The sequence below is a fragment of the Pholis gunnellus genome, assembly GCF_910591455.1.
Source record: "Pholis gunnellus genome assembly, chromosome: 4".
In the NCBI taxonomy this organism is placed as follows: domain Eukaryota; kingdom Metazoa; phylum Chordata; class Actinopteri; order Perciformes; family Pholidae; genus Pholis; species Pholis gunnellus.
This window is the reverse complement of record NC_136530.1, coordinates 4,555,303-4,573,078: the sequence shown is the minus strand read 5'-3', so window position 1 is coordinate 4,573,078 and position 17,776 is coordinate 4,555,303. Positions and strand designations below refer to the sequence as shown.

General features: G+C 44.5%; 1 protein-coding gene across 1 annotated transcript in view; it reads left to right on the top strand.

The window, feature by feature from the left end:
* Window positions 1-6,094: 6,094 nt before the first annotated feature.
* Window positions 6,095-17,776, top strand: part of ncanb (neurocan b) — a gene marked incomplete at both ends in the record, with an annotated part of 105,148 nt that continues 93,466 nt past the window's right edge. Inside the window, one exon of the mRNA XM_079157367.1 lies at window positions 6,095-6,167. Coding sequence (XP_079013493.1) covers window positions 6,095-6,167 — 73 coding nt within the window. The remainder of the gene's footprint in view (window positions 6,168-17,776) is intronic.

Here is a 17,776-nt window from a genome sequence, read left to right as displayed (position 1 = left end):
CCCCTCTTCCCTCCTTCCCTTTCATCCCTCCATCCCTCCTTGCCTCGCCTCCTGATTAACTGCACCTCTTCATGTGAGCACGAGCAGCTCCTCATTCGCGTACAGCCGAGTGTATTAAAAATCATTTCTATAGCACCTTTCAATATAACAATTACCAAGTGCTTTGCATAAAATGAAATGCATCAATGGCCATGCAACAATGAGAGAATTATAATACAATAACAATAAAGAGCCCAAATCCTTTGGGATAAAAGCGCTGTAAGTTAATACAAATCGTCTGCAAAAAGCTTTCGAGTGTGTCTTCAGTTGAGATGTATGCACAGATGTGTGCACTAATGGCTCTGTGCCGCATGCATGTGTGCGTGCTCAACGCTCACAGGAGCATCTGCCCGTGTCATTCACACTGTACGTTGCATATTCAGTTTTCCTAATAGAGTAGACTTCATTAAAACACCGGTACTGTTGGAAGTTCTCCTCCAACAGCTCCGCCTCCGACGTTCCCACACAAAGAAACAGCGTCACATATGTTTTTGACGTGTTTTTCTCCCGGATCGTTTGTCTTTGATGTACCACAATTTTAATCATAGTCCATGGAAGTCTGCGAAGACAGGAGGTCGGGGTGGGTTGTTAAAAAACAACAACACAGGACTTTCACCCAGGAGACCGCTGGCTGTGTCCCGTTAACAACCAAACGTCCACGTTGACTTGTTTTAATTTACACCTGCAAATTAAATAATGTAACAAATGCACTAACACTAACCAATTAGTTTTGTTGCCAAGTAATTGTGTTGCATTTTAGTTTTGTTTCAACGTGTGTAATCCGGGAGAACAAGCGTTACGTACAGTACAGTTAATGTGTATTGGAATGTCATTTAGTAGGAGACAGGGTTGCTCTCATGCAGTGGGGGAAAATGCCATTTCCTGAACGTGCACTGTTTGTGCGCGTGCACGTGTGTGATGGAATGACACTGTGTCTGGCTCACGCTGTGTGTTTGAGCCCGTATGGTGGGCTCTGACTCTGATGGCAATTTCCTCTCTTTTTTTCCTTTCTTTTTGGGAGCCTCGCCATATTCCCCTCTCATTGGTTCTACCAGCTCCCGTTCCCTTCCAAGCGTGCAGATAGAGCGACGGGCCTAGCGAAGCATCAGGGGAAATTTATGGCTGCTTAGGATTCAAGCCCCCCTCCGTCCTCCGTCCTCCGTCACCCAGTCAGGCTTGGCATTTGAGTGGGGGCTGAAATAAGCTTTGGCTTTTCTCCGTATCGTCTCTTTGCCTTTACTTCCTCTTTCTGTCGACATCCCACCGCCTGTCTTCCTCTCACCGTCTCTCTCCGTCTCACATCCCTGGCCCCTCTTCATTCCTCCCTCTGCATGGATTGTAATTGACTCATTTAGCGAGTTATCAGTGACTCATCTTCAACTGTCTCTTGCACAACATGGTGTGTTCTGGCCCACAGTACCTGGGTTTTTTTCTTTTTTTATAACCTGGTGGTGTCCTGCTGTTCCTCCTCATACAGGTTTTATAAGCTGGAATATAGCCGCCCACTCATCCCTTGTTTTCATTTTAAGTGCTTTTTTATACTGCACATTAACTCCCGAGCAACAAAAGAAGCCACCCAAGTACGATGCGTGCTGTAAGACAGGTGCGAACACAGAAGCGACCCTGTTAGTGCAGAAAATGTGAACCGCGAAAGCCATTTATGTGTAACACAGTGTGGCAGGTTCTAAAACCTTAGTAATATGCTCCCACTAAGGAAAACAGTCTTTTGTCACTCGAAGGGGTGGCCTCATTTCTCACTCTAAGGGACTTTTACACAGACATTGATGGGACTAACCCCCCCTGTGAAACCAGCACTGTTGTGTGTTGGAAAAGTGTGTGTGTGTGTGTGTGTGTGTGCTGCAGGAACAGCAGTGTGCGGTGATGGAGTGACAGACAGGCAGCCTGAGTGATTAATGAGCCCTCTTAATAATGCACCACGGTGGTGAGGAAAGAGTGACGGGACAATTTGCGAGGAGCAAAGAAAAGGAGAAGGAAGAGCGGAAGAACAAACGCACAATCGCGAGTCATCGACACGGACGGCGGCAGATTGGCAGCTACATTTTCCCAAATACAGATTAAGATGAGATGACAGATCTGGTTAGACCAGATTTATCTCAGGCTGAGGGCTGGACTCTGTAAAGGTCCGTGACTTTAAGTCGGTACATATTTTTTAGCACATATCTGTCTGTCCGTAACCTTCTCACCGTCTGTCACCCAGTGGATCTGCCACATCTGCAGGATCTGTGACAGGCTGGAAAAGGGAACAGTGTGCTCATCTGAGATCACTCAGGTGCAGCCGGGGGAGTTTGTCTATAAAGCAGCTTTTAAAGGTGTGAATTCAATGAAAATTGACTGTTGCTTGCTTGTTCTCGCACGACAGTTTTGCAATGAGATTGGTTCCAAATTTCTGTCAAATTGCTGTTCAGGGTTTAGTGAATGTTAAAGCACATCCATACTGTGTGCATTCATGGAAAATGCATTCGGCAAACTGGGGATGTACAGGCTATTGTGTCACAGCAGCTGAATTTAGACTCATGCGTGGGTGTCTGACTCGAGTGAGCTGATATCTTGAAAGGACACTCACAGCATGTGTCCTGTCCGATGCCATGAGACACACGCACAATGAAACTTTGTCCTAGAATTCTTGTAACCCCTTGTCGACCCTTTTTGTGCCGGCGTCATGATTACATCACAGTGTTAGCTGGAGGCGACACAAAGGAAAGACTGCAGTCAAACACAAAAATAGTTTAGCTTAGCCTCCTGCTAACCGCAGTCATCACGGCTGCTTCATCACGCAGAACTAAACAATTGGAGAAATAAAGGGAAAATGTTGCTAATAGTTTAGCTTAGCCTTCTGCTAACCATAGTCGTCATAGCTGCTTCGTCACGCAGAACTAAACAATTAGAGGGATGGAGGGACAATGTTGCTAATAGTTTAGCTTAGCCTTCTGCTAACCATAGTCGTCACAGCTGCTTCTTCACGCAGAGGGCTAAACAATAAGAGCGATGGATAAAAAATGTTGCTAATAGTTTAGCATTCTGCTAAGCGTAGCCACAGCCGTGAGCCTGTTAGTGTGGTTAGCAGAAGCTAAACTATTAGCAATATGTTTGTCTCCATCTCTAAAACACCGATATTGTAAGACTGTACTTTGCTCTGCTTATTCTACTGTTGTACTTTTCCTGGTGCTTCAGTAAGAGGAGACAAAAAAAACCCATTAAGTGTAGTGTTCAGTACAGTAAATGTAAGAGGAGGCCAAACAAAGCACTGGGAAATAAAGGAGAAGGAGCAATCAATAGCAGAGTAAGTGTGTTAGAGAGATGATAGGAGCAGAAAATAAAAGGGAGACGTGTAATAGCATGGTCACAGTAAACAAGGCTCTGGCCCTGGAGAGCACACGAGTAGCTGCTGTTGATGACCTGAAGAGAGAGAGAGACGATGACAGGGGAAGAAAATGCAGATTCAGACGGACTAATACCATCATTAAGCTGGCACATCTAATTAGTTATACACGTTGAGTCATGAAAGTTGCAGTTACAATACCCGAAATGTCATTTCGCTTCATTTTTAATAAACCGGATTTTACTTTCTAGTGTGATATCAAGTCTGTTCTGCATCTCCTCACTAATTAGGGCTGCCCTATGAATTTGATAATGTGAATCATTTGTCAGAGAGCCCCCCCCCCCCCCCCCCCCCATTCTGTTCCCCACCACAAAGCAACACAATAGATCTACTTTACAAATGTAGTCTTGTCATAAAATAAGCTTGAAGCAATTATACAGAAGCTTTGTACAAGCAAACCATTCAAACAGTTTCCCCAACGTACCCGTACTTAGGCTACTTTCAGGCTTGGAAAAAATGTCCCTCTCTGAAATGCGAAGACTGTTCTGAAGAGAGCAGTTATTTAGTGGTTACCCTTAAAGGGTTGATGTTTAACCCTTTGTGCAACCATGTACAATACAAACACCCTACCTTCGAATTTCTGTCCAATTAGTAGATGCCTTCTAAAGTGGTGACCGGCGTTTCTTTAAAATGAAGGCGGAGGACAAGAGGCTCAATGCAAACCTAAAATAAATCTCCTAAATGGTCCATTATAGCAAAAGTCGTCATTCAAGTACATTACCTCACCAAAAGTCTATGTAAGATGTATATCTGCTTATTTCAAATCACACTATTAAAGTAAACCAGTTGTAGTTGTTATAGTGCATTAAAAGGACTGAATGATTTGTTGAACTATGTGACTTTTATCGGTCACAAACAACGTGAAACTACACTCCAAACACCCAGAGACTCTTAAATGAGCTTCCACTGAGCCGCGGCACAGCAGAGCTGTTTGCTATGAGGCCAGTGTGTTTGTCCTTGGCCGTACCTTTGAGGTTTGAGTCCAACGCTGCTGTAACCGACACCGGCTATATGTCCGGCAGCTCCACTGAGTCCCCCAGAGACACTATGTTCATTATTTACACACACAGGGCTTCTCAGGCCCCGCGGCAGGGGCTGACCGACCTCATTTCTCAGTCACCTGACACACAACATATTACAGTGAAATATACGTAAATAAAACGCACAGATTTTAAGTGTGTAAGGAGACATCTTCTGTCTGTTTGCTTGCTCTTAGCTGCTGTAAGCACGCAGACAGCTACGCAGATAAAACTGAACTCGCTTCCCTTGAAGAATTTAAGGGAAAACCATGCGTGTGTGTTTGTACGACTTGAACAAAAATCCCCAGTTACCTCCCAAAAAACAAAAAAAAATCTGTCCACATAATGCAGACATACCATACACATCAACCTGTTCCTGTCAACCTGGGCTCTCAAATAGATATTTTTCTATATTTATTGTGACAGCGTCGACGCCGCTTTGATATTTCTTCAGCTCGGCAGAGTTTTCAGCGCGCCGTGTGCAGCAAGGGAACACAGAGGTCCATCAAGTTGGATTTGGCTCTTTTGCTGTTTCTGTTGTTAAAATGCATCCGTATCATTCAGAACCGTTTATTGCCATGGTATGTTGAACATACAAGGAATTCGACATGAGGTGCATAACATTTAACAATCAACACAGTGCAAAGTAGAAACATATTAAAAATGTACAGATCAATATATCTTTCCCTGTTGTGTTGGTTTTTTTGCCCCCCCCCCCCCCCCCCCCCCCCCAAAAAAAAAATCTCTTGTTATTCTGCACCCAGCTGAGTACGCTCTGTTAATCCCACGCCGCATTTCAACAAACAAGCTTTTATTTACAAGGTAAACTGAATAAAGATTTCTCTTTTTCCACAGATTTTTCTCTCACACTTTGAAGGAAACAGCTCTCATCCAAAGTCCAACCTTTATAACGACGTTCAACATTTTGTCTAAGAACTTTTAAACGATCGTATCACCTGGATAACTGTGACGTCGGTGCTTCAGTGTTCAGCGCTGCTGACTTCCGTGTTAGTGTAGATTTCAGTCCGAAGACATGCGAGCCAGGTGGTTTATGAGAGCAGAGAAATAAACTGAGCACCTGCGTTTATAAAACACACTGGGAAAGTTGCCAGTTTACCACTGCACTGCCTTCTCCCCAGTGCATGCTGAGATTGGTTTAACCACCCTGTGACCCTGAATAGAAATAAAAGGGTAAAGACAATAAATGAATGAGACCTTTTTTTAATATCATTAGGGGCAAGACTTGTGTGAAGTGTAAAGATTAAGTCTTTGTCGTACTTGAAAAATATGAAACGCCACGGTCACATTAAGTCAAGTTTATTTGTATAGCCGTTAAAAGCCTTTAATCACAGCTGGTCTCAAAGTGCTCCAGAAGACTTCATCACCCCCACATTATGAAACATTAAATTAGAATGAAGAATGAATTGATTGCCCTCTATCTTAAGGCCCTGTGCAAAAAAGAAAAAGAAAAAAAAAAATCCTATGAAAAGGAAATTGCAACCGGTGACTCATCCGAGCATGCAGTGTGTGTCAGACGAGCCTCACAAGGGCAATGTGTTGCTTTGGGTTTGTTCCTCTGTGCACTCAACACCCCCCCTCTCTCCCTCTCCTCATCTGTCTCTCCAGGTGCAGCAGGATGCAGGGCGTCCTGCCTGTGTGTGGACTGCAGCCCCTGCTGGCCCTCCTTCTGCTCCAGACTGCAGGCTGTGGTGAGTCTTCATTAAACTGTGGGCGGTCCCCCGTCTCCCGACCCAGTGCGCATGCAGCACACGACTTCATATCGTCACGTGCACGGATAAGCCTTTGAACCGATCTCTGGCTGGTGGTCGAAAGCGCACACTGGCAAAGTATTCATCACACTAAGCGTGACGTAAAATGTAATATGTAGTGAGTTCACACTGCGAGGTGTGTGCATTTTGAGAAATGCAAGAATTTGCAAGAATTTGCAAATATATGAGCTTACTGCACATGCTTAACTGCCCCACAATGCATTGCGTCAGTCTTGTGAGTTTTTGAGCCCGGATAAAGGTTTTAATGTGTCATTTTATTAAGTTACAATATTTTTTGTCTGGTGAGAATGTTACCAGTTTATCCAAATAACGCATTTTTGAAGCCTTGAGTTTGTTGACCGTCGCTATCTTGGTTTTTGGCTGTCGCCATCTTGGTTTTTTGTCAACCAGTCAACGGAAGTGACCATATTTGGACAGAAGAGGAGTACGGCTCTGGTATCGGTAGCGACCTGTCAATCACAAGGTAGCCCCGCCATAAAGCATACCCTGCTTTATGGTCTGTTTGACTCTAAATGGATCATAATTTACTAAATGAACATCATGCTGTATTGAAGAAGACTTGAAACTAGAGATTGAGACCATAAACTCATGTTTACAATGTTTACTGAGGGAATAAATCAAGAGAGAAGTAGAGTCATTTTCTCATAGACTTCTATACAATCTGAGGAGTCGCCCCCTGCTGGTCATTAGAGAGAATGTTTAAGGCACTTCCACCCTGGCTTCACTTTTCAGAACGGGAGGTTAACGCCTGAATAAATTGTTCATTTAGTAGTCAGTATGCAGTACATACTGAATGAGTATATAGTATGCAGTAGGTTAGTATGCAGTACATTAATATGCTGCATAATACACAGACATATACAGCCTCTCTCATCCTTTTTACCGCTAGAAATGGAGCCTATGAATACTTCATGGTCTTGTTACCTCTGATATATCAGATTCTGTGTGCACTCAATCTGCCACATGATTCATAGTTATCATTAACACTAGTGAAAATAAAAAATACATCATATATTTGATAGACTACTTGTGCAACCATCCTGCAAAACCGAGCGTTGATTTTCAGAATACTCCTCCATAGGTGGACACTGTGAGTTTGGATCCAGCTCCTGTCACCACACCAACTTCCATGTACAGGATGTGATAAATGATGTCCCCGGTGCAATTATAGGGAGATGAATACATCTGCTTAAAAACCTGGTTGTAGAGCACGGAGGGAAGCAAGGGGGACTGGACGAGAGCCAGATCTATGTGTGATACAGATAATCCAGCATGTCCTTCCAGTCAAAGATAAACAAAAATCACCTCCAACGCCAAATAGCACAATCACACAATTTTAAACTCTCAGCCAAGAACCTTCTAAGAATGAAACCATTAGTATAGGATTTTGTAAAAGCTTAGCTCAAATGGCTCAAACTATTACATTTTCTGTTCTCGCTCCTTGGGGGTGAAAACCTCTCCAGCACTTGTAGTATAAAGAACGTGTTAAAAACCAGATTTCTGCGCCGTCTATTGACTTGAAAATCCAGTTAGTGATGTGATGCTTTGACCGATCACAGGTCATCTCAGAGACGAGACGTTCCTATTGGCTTCTTATGGATTGTGTGATGCCCAAAATAAACCTGCCTCCCCCAGCTTTAAGTCAATCATACAGCTATAAATAACCCACTTCTGTAAACTTCCCTCGTGCCTGCTTCTGGTTTGTTGACTGGCAAAATCACAACTCACACTGGTCAACACCGCGTGGACACAAAGGAGCATTCATGAGTGAGTGACAGCCAGGTTAGCAAAGTGAATGTCCCGCCTACCCACGAATGAAGCCCACAGCAGCAGTTTGTGGCATTGTGAGGACGACTCGTTTGATCCTCCTCCGTCGCGTTGACATCTCCTCCGTCTGTCGGTCGGTCCGTTCCTTCCCGTGTCTCGTGTGTTGGTGTCTTGAGCACTTGGCAGACCTTCACAGCTCAGCTACCAGCCCACTTATTTCTCCCGTTTCATCTGCTCACGATTTCCAAAAAACAGCACTCCCGAGACGGGGCGTGAGGACGAGATGTAAAGAAGAAAAACAAATCTGAGATGTCAAAAAGCTCACAGTAATCCTCTTAGCCATTTCTAAGAGAAGGAAAGATGATTTTGATATTTTGTTAAATCTCCGAGATTTATGTTTCTAATATACGTTTGCAGTGCTCGTTAAAAATTAGCTTCTATTCGATCGTAATCCTCTCATTATGTGTCAGCGGGTCTCACAAACTCTTGCGAGAGAGACTTGACGTTTTGCATCTGTTTGGATGATAATTTGACTGAATCTTTTAAACCCCTCGACTGAGCTGAGGGAAGGACAGCGTGAGAGGGAAATGTGAAGCGGGGGTTTTAAGAAAAGAGAGAAACGGAGGCTTCGGTGTCATAGTGCAAAACTCTGAGTCGTTTATCTATCTGTACGTCTGTTCTGGTCGCTCAACATCCTCCCTGTATGGCAGTTTTATCTGTCTATTCTGCAGCGCCTTGCAGGAAAGAGGATGCAATACAAGCATTCACATCCTTCTTCGGCCTCTCTACACTCTCCCCGTACTCCCCTGCTGTGTATTTCTTTTGTATCTGCATGTGTTTGTGTGTATGTACAGACCTCATGCCCCCTCAGTGCTCTCAGTGACCTCCCTGACCGCCTGCTCCTCGCTCTAACGTATTGTTCCTGCCTTCTGTGGAGGTAACAAAAAAAATAGAAAATAAAAAAGTCAAAGCACCTGGCACCGGGTCCTTTCTGTGACTCGGGGGCTCAGATTCGCCAGCCGAGAGATGATGAAAATGGAGCCAACTCCTCCGTGTGCGTATGTGTTTGCTCGGAAACCCTCAGGTTACGTCTGCCAGGTAGTTTATGCAGCCAACTCGGCTCGCACTGTGGCCCACACACACACACACACACACACACACACACACACACACACACACACACACAGATTATCTCTGAGGAGCCCGATAACACACTCTGCTCTGGAGGAGTTTAGTTTTTTGAGGGCATTACCGTCTCCTGTTCTTGATGTCTTTTCCCTCCGTTCCCACATTCTGTGTTAGTTTTTTCGATGGGAGGTGGAGGACCACAGGGAGGGCTGGCACTAAAGCTCACCCCGTGACACACTGCTTGACAGCCCAGAGATTGAAAAGAGAGGTGGGACGTGTGGGGGGGGGGGACAGACAGATTAGGGGTGAGCTTTTTGCACATGTGTGTGCGTGTTCGTGTGTGTGTTGATGAGAGCGTGAGCATGCCTGCACTTTTTGTGTATAAGTTCTCGTGTACGTGTGTTTAGGAATTTGAAAATGTTGGCTGTGTGCCGTGCGAGATAAACGTATCATTATGCTTCAGAGGGCGCAAAATGAGTCACGGCAGCAGCCTGAGGGGAGTTCCTGTGAAGCCTGACATGGCCTGGTAGGAGTCAGATCAGACTAGAGATGAGGAGACTAGAGATGAGGAGACTGGAGATGAGGAGACTAGAGGAGTTAGTCCGGGTCACAAAGCGATGGTTGCAGCGTAGGCCCGTCACAACAATTACGTGACGGGCTGATCGTACGCGACACTGACATGAGATCGATAACTTTACATTTTTGACTTATCATACAATACCTAGACCTGATTATTGTAACATCAATCAAACATTTACCGTAGGTTACATTAACATGATTTAGATTTGTATTATAATTATATCCACATTCACAGTCCTTCACATTAACGTTAGCTTAAAGGTCAACTCCGTCTGTGCTTTTTTTTCCTGCCACCTCAGCAGAAAGCAGTGAAGTTAGGTCACCAAAGAAAGCTAATCAACAATGTTGGGAATAATGTGAACGCTAGCATTAGCTGCATCAACGTTAGCTGTGCTAAGTTTGGAAATAAAGGGTTAGTTCAGGGTTTTTAGAAGTGTGTTTGTATGTATACTCCACTGCTGTGCGAGGTAGAAATACTGTTTTTGGTTAATGTCACTGGTGGGTTTGAAGAGAGTGATGTAATAGCTTCAGTTTACCGTCGGGAAGGGCTGACGGCGAGGGTGAATTGGCTGTGGACGTAAAACATATTTTAGCCACCTAGAAAATGTTTAAGTGTACGCTATATTTAGAATATTTTCACGCCTTTTCTGACCAGGGAGCTGTAGTCGTTGTATCGCTCTCTAGACTCCATTGACAAAAACAGTAACTTTACGCGGGAGCTGCTTGTCAGGTCATATCTAAGGAAAAAACTCTTATGGAAGGGCTCAGGAAAATAGCATTTTGACGCTCAATCATACATACTTAAGGAACACCGCTGGGAAGCTACTGAATATCTAATGGAGCCGCCCTTTAATGCTTAATTCTGCAGGTTAGGCAGGTCATTACGTGAGACGTTTCATCACAGTTTTCAAAGGCTGCTAGCGTGAGACAAAGGGAAGCCTGAGAGAGAGAGAGAATGACGAGAAAAGAGAGGAATGTATGGAGAGGAGAAGTAGAGCACAAGAGAGAGAGGAGGGAGCCGCAGAGAGTTGGGAGAGATGTTTCGGGGAGAATGCCAGCGAGGAGACATCATTTCCAAACCCTGCGGGATGTCCGCCCCACAGACCTGCTGTGTTTTAGACGGGCAACGTGGACAAATATAGACAAACACACACACACAGGGAACTTCAGTGAGGAGTGTGTTGTGTACAATGTCTTCATGGGAGAGTGTGTGTATCTTTGCATATTTGTGTGTGTGTGTGTGTGTGTTTGTGTGTGTGTGCTGCAGTGAAACACAGACCAGTGATGAAACTCAGTGGAAAAACAAGGAGGAAACCAGCGCCTCCTCATTACATTATACATTATACAGTACATAACCTCAGATGTGCTCTTTGAAGAGGCCACCCTCAAAGCACACAGTTAAATGTGTGTATGTGTGTGTGTGTTTCCTGCCCTGATCAGAAGCTCCTTCTTCCTTTTTTTTCTCCATACGTGGTGCCTCTGTTGCCATGGTTATCCTTTCTTGAGGCATTCTCAGCATCCTTCCCATCTTCCCAAACGATAACGTATCGGTTTTCTAAGAGCCGCCGCCACTTTCGTCATGTTATTTCTCTCCGTGTCGCTCGTTTTCTCCGTTTGTGTCTCTGTGCGTCGTCGAAGGTCTTGTTAAAAGGATGCATTCCTCCGCATCCCGCAACAGAAACAATGAAGACGAACCAGCAGTTTTGTCAGACCGTCCGATGGCACAAACAAACCCACACTCGCTGCCGCTTTCCTCGAGATGTTTTATTCATATCAGAAGGCAGAAATGATTCAACTTCTTCCCACTCGTCCCCAAAAAGTTTGTTCTGTGTTTATATTTCAACAGGAACCATCTTCGGTCTGTGATATTCCCTTTAGGTGATAGAATGAGATCATCTTACCCGTGTATCTAAATTGTACAGTAGTGTGAATGTAAATCTTGTTTTTGGGTTTAAAGCCAGAATCACTCGTGGTTTCTTATCATTTCTTAGAAAGAAGCTGATATTTGACTTTATATTCATGGAAAGGTTTCTGGAAAGCAGTGGTAAATTTATACTTCAAATATTGTGCTTCTTATTTTACTACATACACTATTAAGTAGTTAAAACTGGCTCCACCTCTACCAGCTGCAACATTAAAAAGCTCCTTATGTGTTAATGCATCAATAATAATAATAATCCAACTAGAGATCACACCGGCCGCGATGATAAATCCGTGGGGGACTTCGGCTCCTTCTCCACTTCACACCCCCCTAATTCCAGCGCCTTTTCTTAGACCACGCCCATCTTCAAACTCAATCATTTTCTTCTCTTAAGTGTCGCTACTGAATCTTGCTTGTCTGCGACGCTATCGCAGTCACAACATCTGTCCACAGACAGATACAGACGTATAAACATCTGGTTAAGTACTCGAAACCGCTTCCGTGATAGTTCCCGATACAGTGGGTGTCTCCAGGACCACGTTGATGACACACACACACACTCACAATGTGAAAAAAACACCATGGTAATAATATAATACAACTCTGACTCATACGGCGGATAGCGTCCATTTCACCACGTAAAGCACGGTTCTGTCAGCGCTGTTGCTGTTGTTTGCGCTGTTAGCACCATTAGCTGCTAGCCGTGGGCTCAGCCGTTACCATGTTGACAGACGTGTGGAGGAGCACCTTCAATCATAGATTCGCTCTGAATTCCGTATAAAGCTCCGTGAAATTTGGAAAGCAAAACTTTTTACGATCTCACAGCGTATTTGTTTCCTGTGGTTTTACTACTTTTACTGAAGTGAAGGAGGAGTATGAAGCAAACAACCGTTGTCCCTGTTTTCTCTCTACTCACTCACGCTTCTTCTTACCAGGAAACGTTCTAGGAAGTCATAATCTATCGACCTGTAAAAGCATTACCATTGAGTCCACATTCTCCTGCATTAATAAACCACATCCATCACGCTCCAGATTAAAACCAAGAGAACAACTAAAGCAGTCCAGTTGTTTGTGTGGTATCAGCTTTCATTTCCTAACACAGTGATAAACTAATAGCGGCGAGCCTCTCTCAGACAGCTCATCCGTCATGATTTGTGACACACACACACACACACACACTTCTGCACACACACACACAAACACACACACATAATCAGCTGACACGCAGGCAGCAGGAGTGGTGCGGCGACGACAGCAGGGGATGCACTCCATCAGTCCCGGTATAGCTCTTGACTGGCAGGCTGACGGCTCTGATGTGGACAAGTCGGAGAGAAAAGGGGCTTTTATCATCGGAAAACCCGGTGCAGGCTCCTCGGGAAAAAAAAAAAAGAATGAGGAAGAGAGGGAGGGAACGAGAAATGATGTTTGCACTTGTGTTCTATTACAGTGAGAAATGGCATTACCACCCACCCTGTGTCGGTGTGCAGCTCTGTGCCAGCACCATAAAGGCTCTCCAACGGTGTTTAGTCGTTTCGAGAGCGCAAAGACGGATAGGCCGACAGGTGACGAGCACACAGTGGACCTCCGGGGAAAAAGAAAATCCCAGCTCTGTGTGCAGAGACGTTGGAAGTGGTTCTTCCAGGAGGAACACGCTGCCCTTCTCCACACAAAGACACAGGACGAGGTCAATGAAAGATCGCCCGTTAACATTTAACACGGCCCCCGTCGCACCGGCCTGGACTAGCCAGTGAGTTTAACTTAGCACACAGTCTTTATTTCTGCACCATTTAGTATTGACATCCAGCTTCATTATTCCTTCTCCGTTGTATCAGCCTTGTTTAGATAAAAGGGTGACAAAGAGCAATATGAAACACAGATAGATATCGAACAGAAGAAAGCATCTCGGGGGTTAAGCTTGTGACAACATTTCCATCTAAATGCAGATTTGATAGCAGTGGCATCGGGGCCCCTCGCTAGTTTACATTCATTACCACAAAGGATGAGAACAATGTGCTTTTTTTCCCCTTCTTTTTATTATTTTCACCTGCTCTCCTTCACGCTGTAATTTAGGCTTTTCAAGACGGGATCTGCAATTGATTTCATTTTATTTAGTGTCGCAGCAAATTGCAGCACCAGCAGGGAAACAAAGATAAACATTTGTCCAAATAAAGTGGACAGAAAGAGTGAAGGGGGGGGGGGCGGGGTGAAGGGAGTGTTGATTGTGATTGTGAAGCTTGGTTTGCTTCATTTGTGGCACCGTCTCGCCATTGGCAACAGAAGTATCTTAATGTCACCCAAATGGTGCTTATCCAGGTGGAACCTGGCAAGAAGCTGGCAAGCGGATTAAACAATATTGATGCCTCTTACCCGGAGAATACATTTGCCTGTTTTTGTTTCTAGCAAGCTCTCGGCAAGGTGGTTCAGAAATTGCAGTTTGATTGTCTTCTGGGACCGCACATTACTCCGCGTGTGTGTATGTGTGTGTGTGTTTATTTGTTTGTGTGTGTATGCTTGAAGGGAAGGGGCACACACGCAAGTGTGTGGTAAACAAAGATGAGTGCCACATCCTCGAGGGGGATAGAGCAAAGAGAGTGACAGCAGGGAGTGGAAGCTGAAAGCCTCCTGTGAAGGATGTGTTCTCTGAGTGAGTTTGTGTCTGTGTGAGAACCAATGTGACACCATGTCAGTCCACCTCTCGCTGAATCACAAAAAGTGCATCTCTACTTTTCCCATCACACCCTCTTGACTCCTTTTTCCACATCACATCACTCCAATTTGCCCGATACACATATACCTCCAGCTTTTTAAATTTTTATTTATCATGTATTTCCCCCCGCGGCCGCCGCTCACTATCTAACACTCCGTTATGCCGGAGTCAATTGTGCTTGTTCATCTCTTCCGTAGCTTCTGTTTTTCCCCCTCTTCTCAGTGTGAAAAGAACATTGCTGCTTCTAGCAAGTAAGACAAATTCAAACAGTGACTCTATTTTCCTCTACACCCACTCCTACTGCGCAGTTTGTGGACCACAAACTGTAAAAAGCCACTTTGGTCGACAAATGTAAATCACAACATTTTAACCTGCAGTCACTGAAGCTTTTGGAGTGCTTTTGTTAATAAAACAGCAAATTTGAGTACCTGTAACATTATTGGACTTGCATCTACTCTGTGAAAAAAAAATGATACGTTACGTAATATCAAAAGAAATAATGATTCTTTGCGAAGCGTAGTTCAACATTTATCACGGGAGTGAAACACAGAGACCCGAAATCTCTCCGCGACCAACAAATCCTGCGGAAAACAGCAAGTATATGGCTTCTTCAGGTCATTTTCCTGCTAAGTGAATCCTCTCTGCAACCGCCAGAGCATTGTTGTGTTTTACCTGCTTGTAAAACTAACCATTTAAAACCATCCATCCCCTCTGCAATCCGACTTTTAGATGCTCCAAAGGTTTATTTTACCATCATTATTTATAGACTTTATTCCACATTTTAGCTTGTATGTTGTTTTTGTACAAGCTGCTCGTAACTAATTGACCGTTGGTGGAATTAATAAAGTTTTCTTGAATTTGGGGAATTTGGGAAATAAGCTTATTTGTTTTGATCCCACCTCTCATGTTTGTATGATACACAGAGTGGTGCAGGGATGACATGTTTTTATCAGCCAACCTGAAAGTTAGCATCGACCTCAACAAAAAGCCAACGGGATATTTCATTTGGATTTGGGTTTTTAGTACACGGGCATGATACTTACACGTTCTAGCTTTAAAATGTACTGACGTATTTCATATCGTAGAACAAAACATCAAAGTCTCTAAAGCTTGTGTTAACCACACACCACATTTGATGCATCGCACATACAACTGCATTGACTTCGACACAAGGAAAGCGGAAGTGCAGGACTCATTCCTGCAGCGCTCTGTATGAAGCTACAGCAGAGGTTTGCATATGGACATGTCCACACCAATATTTGAGCGAACTCGTTCGCGTTATCTTTGGAGTGAACACACGACTTTATAATTGTAATATTACCTCTTTCTCAAAATGCTACGACTTCTCAGAGAACGCAGATACGTGGGCTGTGTTTGGAATGTGCAGAACATTTTGAATATGAGCCACAATCTGTCAGAAACAGCTAAAGTGAAGTTTATATTATTATTATTATACATCAGTTAAAATGAGCTAATGTATCGTTGATGTGCACATTTGTCGAGGCTACTTCCCCAAACAAAAGACACAAAAGAGGTGGAAAGACTAAATCGTGCCTTGTCACCTGGCACCTGAATTTTGTGTTTTCCTTTCCATAAATACAATTATTTCCACCGTAAATTGATGCAGAGACATTCACCAGAGTGCAGGAAGTGTTTGACGCTCAGAAACGAAAGCTACGCCCTGGAGACAAAGCCCTGCTTCCTGAATGTAACCGCATGTGTAATGGGCAGATATGAAAGTGATATCAATCTTCTCGTTTAACTTTCCACCTGAATAAACGCGTTCCACAAATTGTTGGAACTATTCCTTAAAGATGGTTTGCGGCCCACACTGTCTTGCTTGTTTGTTCTTCACCTCCCCTGCTCGTCTCATCTCATCCCTCCGCCTGTGAAAGCCCCATGCATTTCGTTTCACAGGTCGCCTCGCTCCACGGGCTCAACTCGAAACGAGAGACCATTTTCAGAGCACAAATCCTGTTTTGATGCCGCCATGCAGAGCACCACAGATCAGTCGGTGAGGGGAGTTAGACAAGTAGCACTTGTCTGAGACGATGTCGCTGGGAGAAGAGAGGAAGAAGTGGGTATTTATGTGTGTTCATGCGCCGGCGGGGAGGAGGAAATGTGATGGGAGGGCTGATGTTAAGCTATCAGGGTGGAGGCTCTCAGCCTCTTAGCTTGAGCAGCTGCAACAGTGTAATGGCTGCTGGAATGAGCAATGACAGCAATCCACGCGCCTGCTATTTGTGTGTGCTCAAAGTCACATTAACCATCCTGTAAGGAATGAAAAATGGTGGCTTCAAAGATGTCATTGTGTGTGTGTGTGTGTGTGTGTGTGTGTGTGTGTGTGTGTGTGTGTGTGTGTGTGTGTGTGTGTGTGTGTGTGTGTGTGTGTGTGTGTGTGTGTGTGTGTGTGTGTGTGTGTGTGTGTGTGTGTGTGTGTGTAGGGTCTGCATACGGTGCTCCATGAATAGCAAATGACAGATGAGATGTTTTCACTTGTGAGAGCATTCAAGTGCACACACACACACTCACACATAAACACACACCCTTACACAGGACATACACTGTTGGCAAAGTTGCAGGACCGGCGCATGCCTTTCTAGATGAAAAACAATCACGCTGCCCCGTCTATTTGCAACTTACCCCACCAGCAACGGCACACAAACGGCAATATTCCAAACATCCAAAGGATACAGTAACGCTAGTGTGCTCACGGTCAATATTGAATAACTCCTAATAACCTAGTTCCAAGTACATGACAGCCTCATGTATATCTATTTTCAAATAATCCAATTTCAGCTCCTCAAACGGAATGATATACCAGAGCTGAGCTGTCCTGCGCACCACTTTCTCATGTGCGCACGCAAGTTCCATCATCAACGGAAGCAACCTTCACCTCTGACATCTGAGCAACCTGCTGCCTCTCCTCCCTTCGGAGCAACGGCATTAGCATTAGTCGTGCTAGCGATCTCCTGGTTCCCGTGTTACTTGACTTGAAGACGCATCAATATAACTTTGGAGTACTCGCTCCTTCAATCGTCTCCTTTTTTTTTCATTCATTCAGATAATTTCGCCCGTTCAGACACGCTGCTTTATTATTCTCACGTTGCATTTGTTTTTTTCTCAAGCGATCGAACGTGGTGGCAAGACTACTGTTGGCTCGTGTTAGCTGGGGGTGGGAGGCGGGATAGGGAGGCGTGTGCAGCTATTGACGCATTCCTCAGCACTTCTATGTGTTTACAGAATGTTTAGCCTGGCGAGACTCCAGCTCCTGCAATTGGTTACACATGTAGGCCTACAGTTTGCCCACATTTCGCCGCCCTTACTTAAGTGACGCCCCGAGGCAATTTTCACCCACATGGACTTTCCGGCGCTGCAAAATTGACTCAAAAAAGATGCAACTGATTAAAAGTTGATCTGAATCAT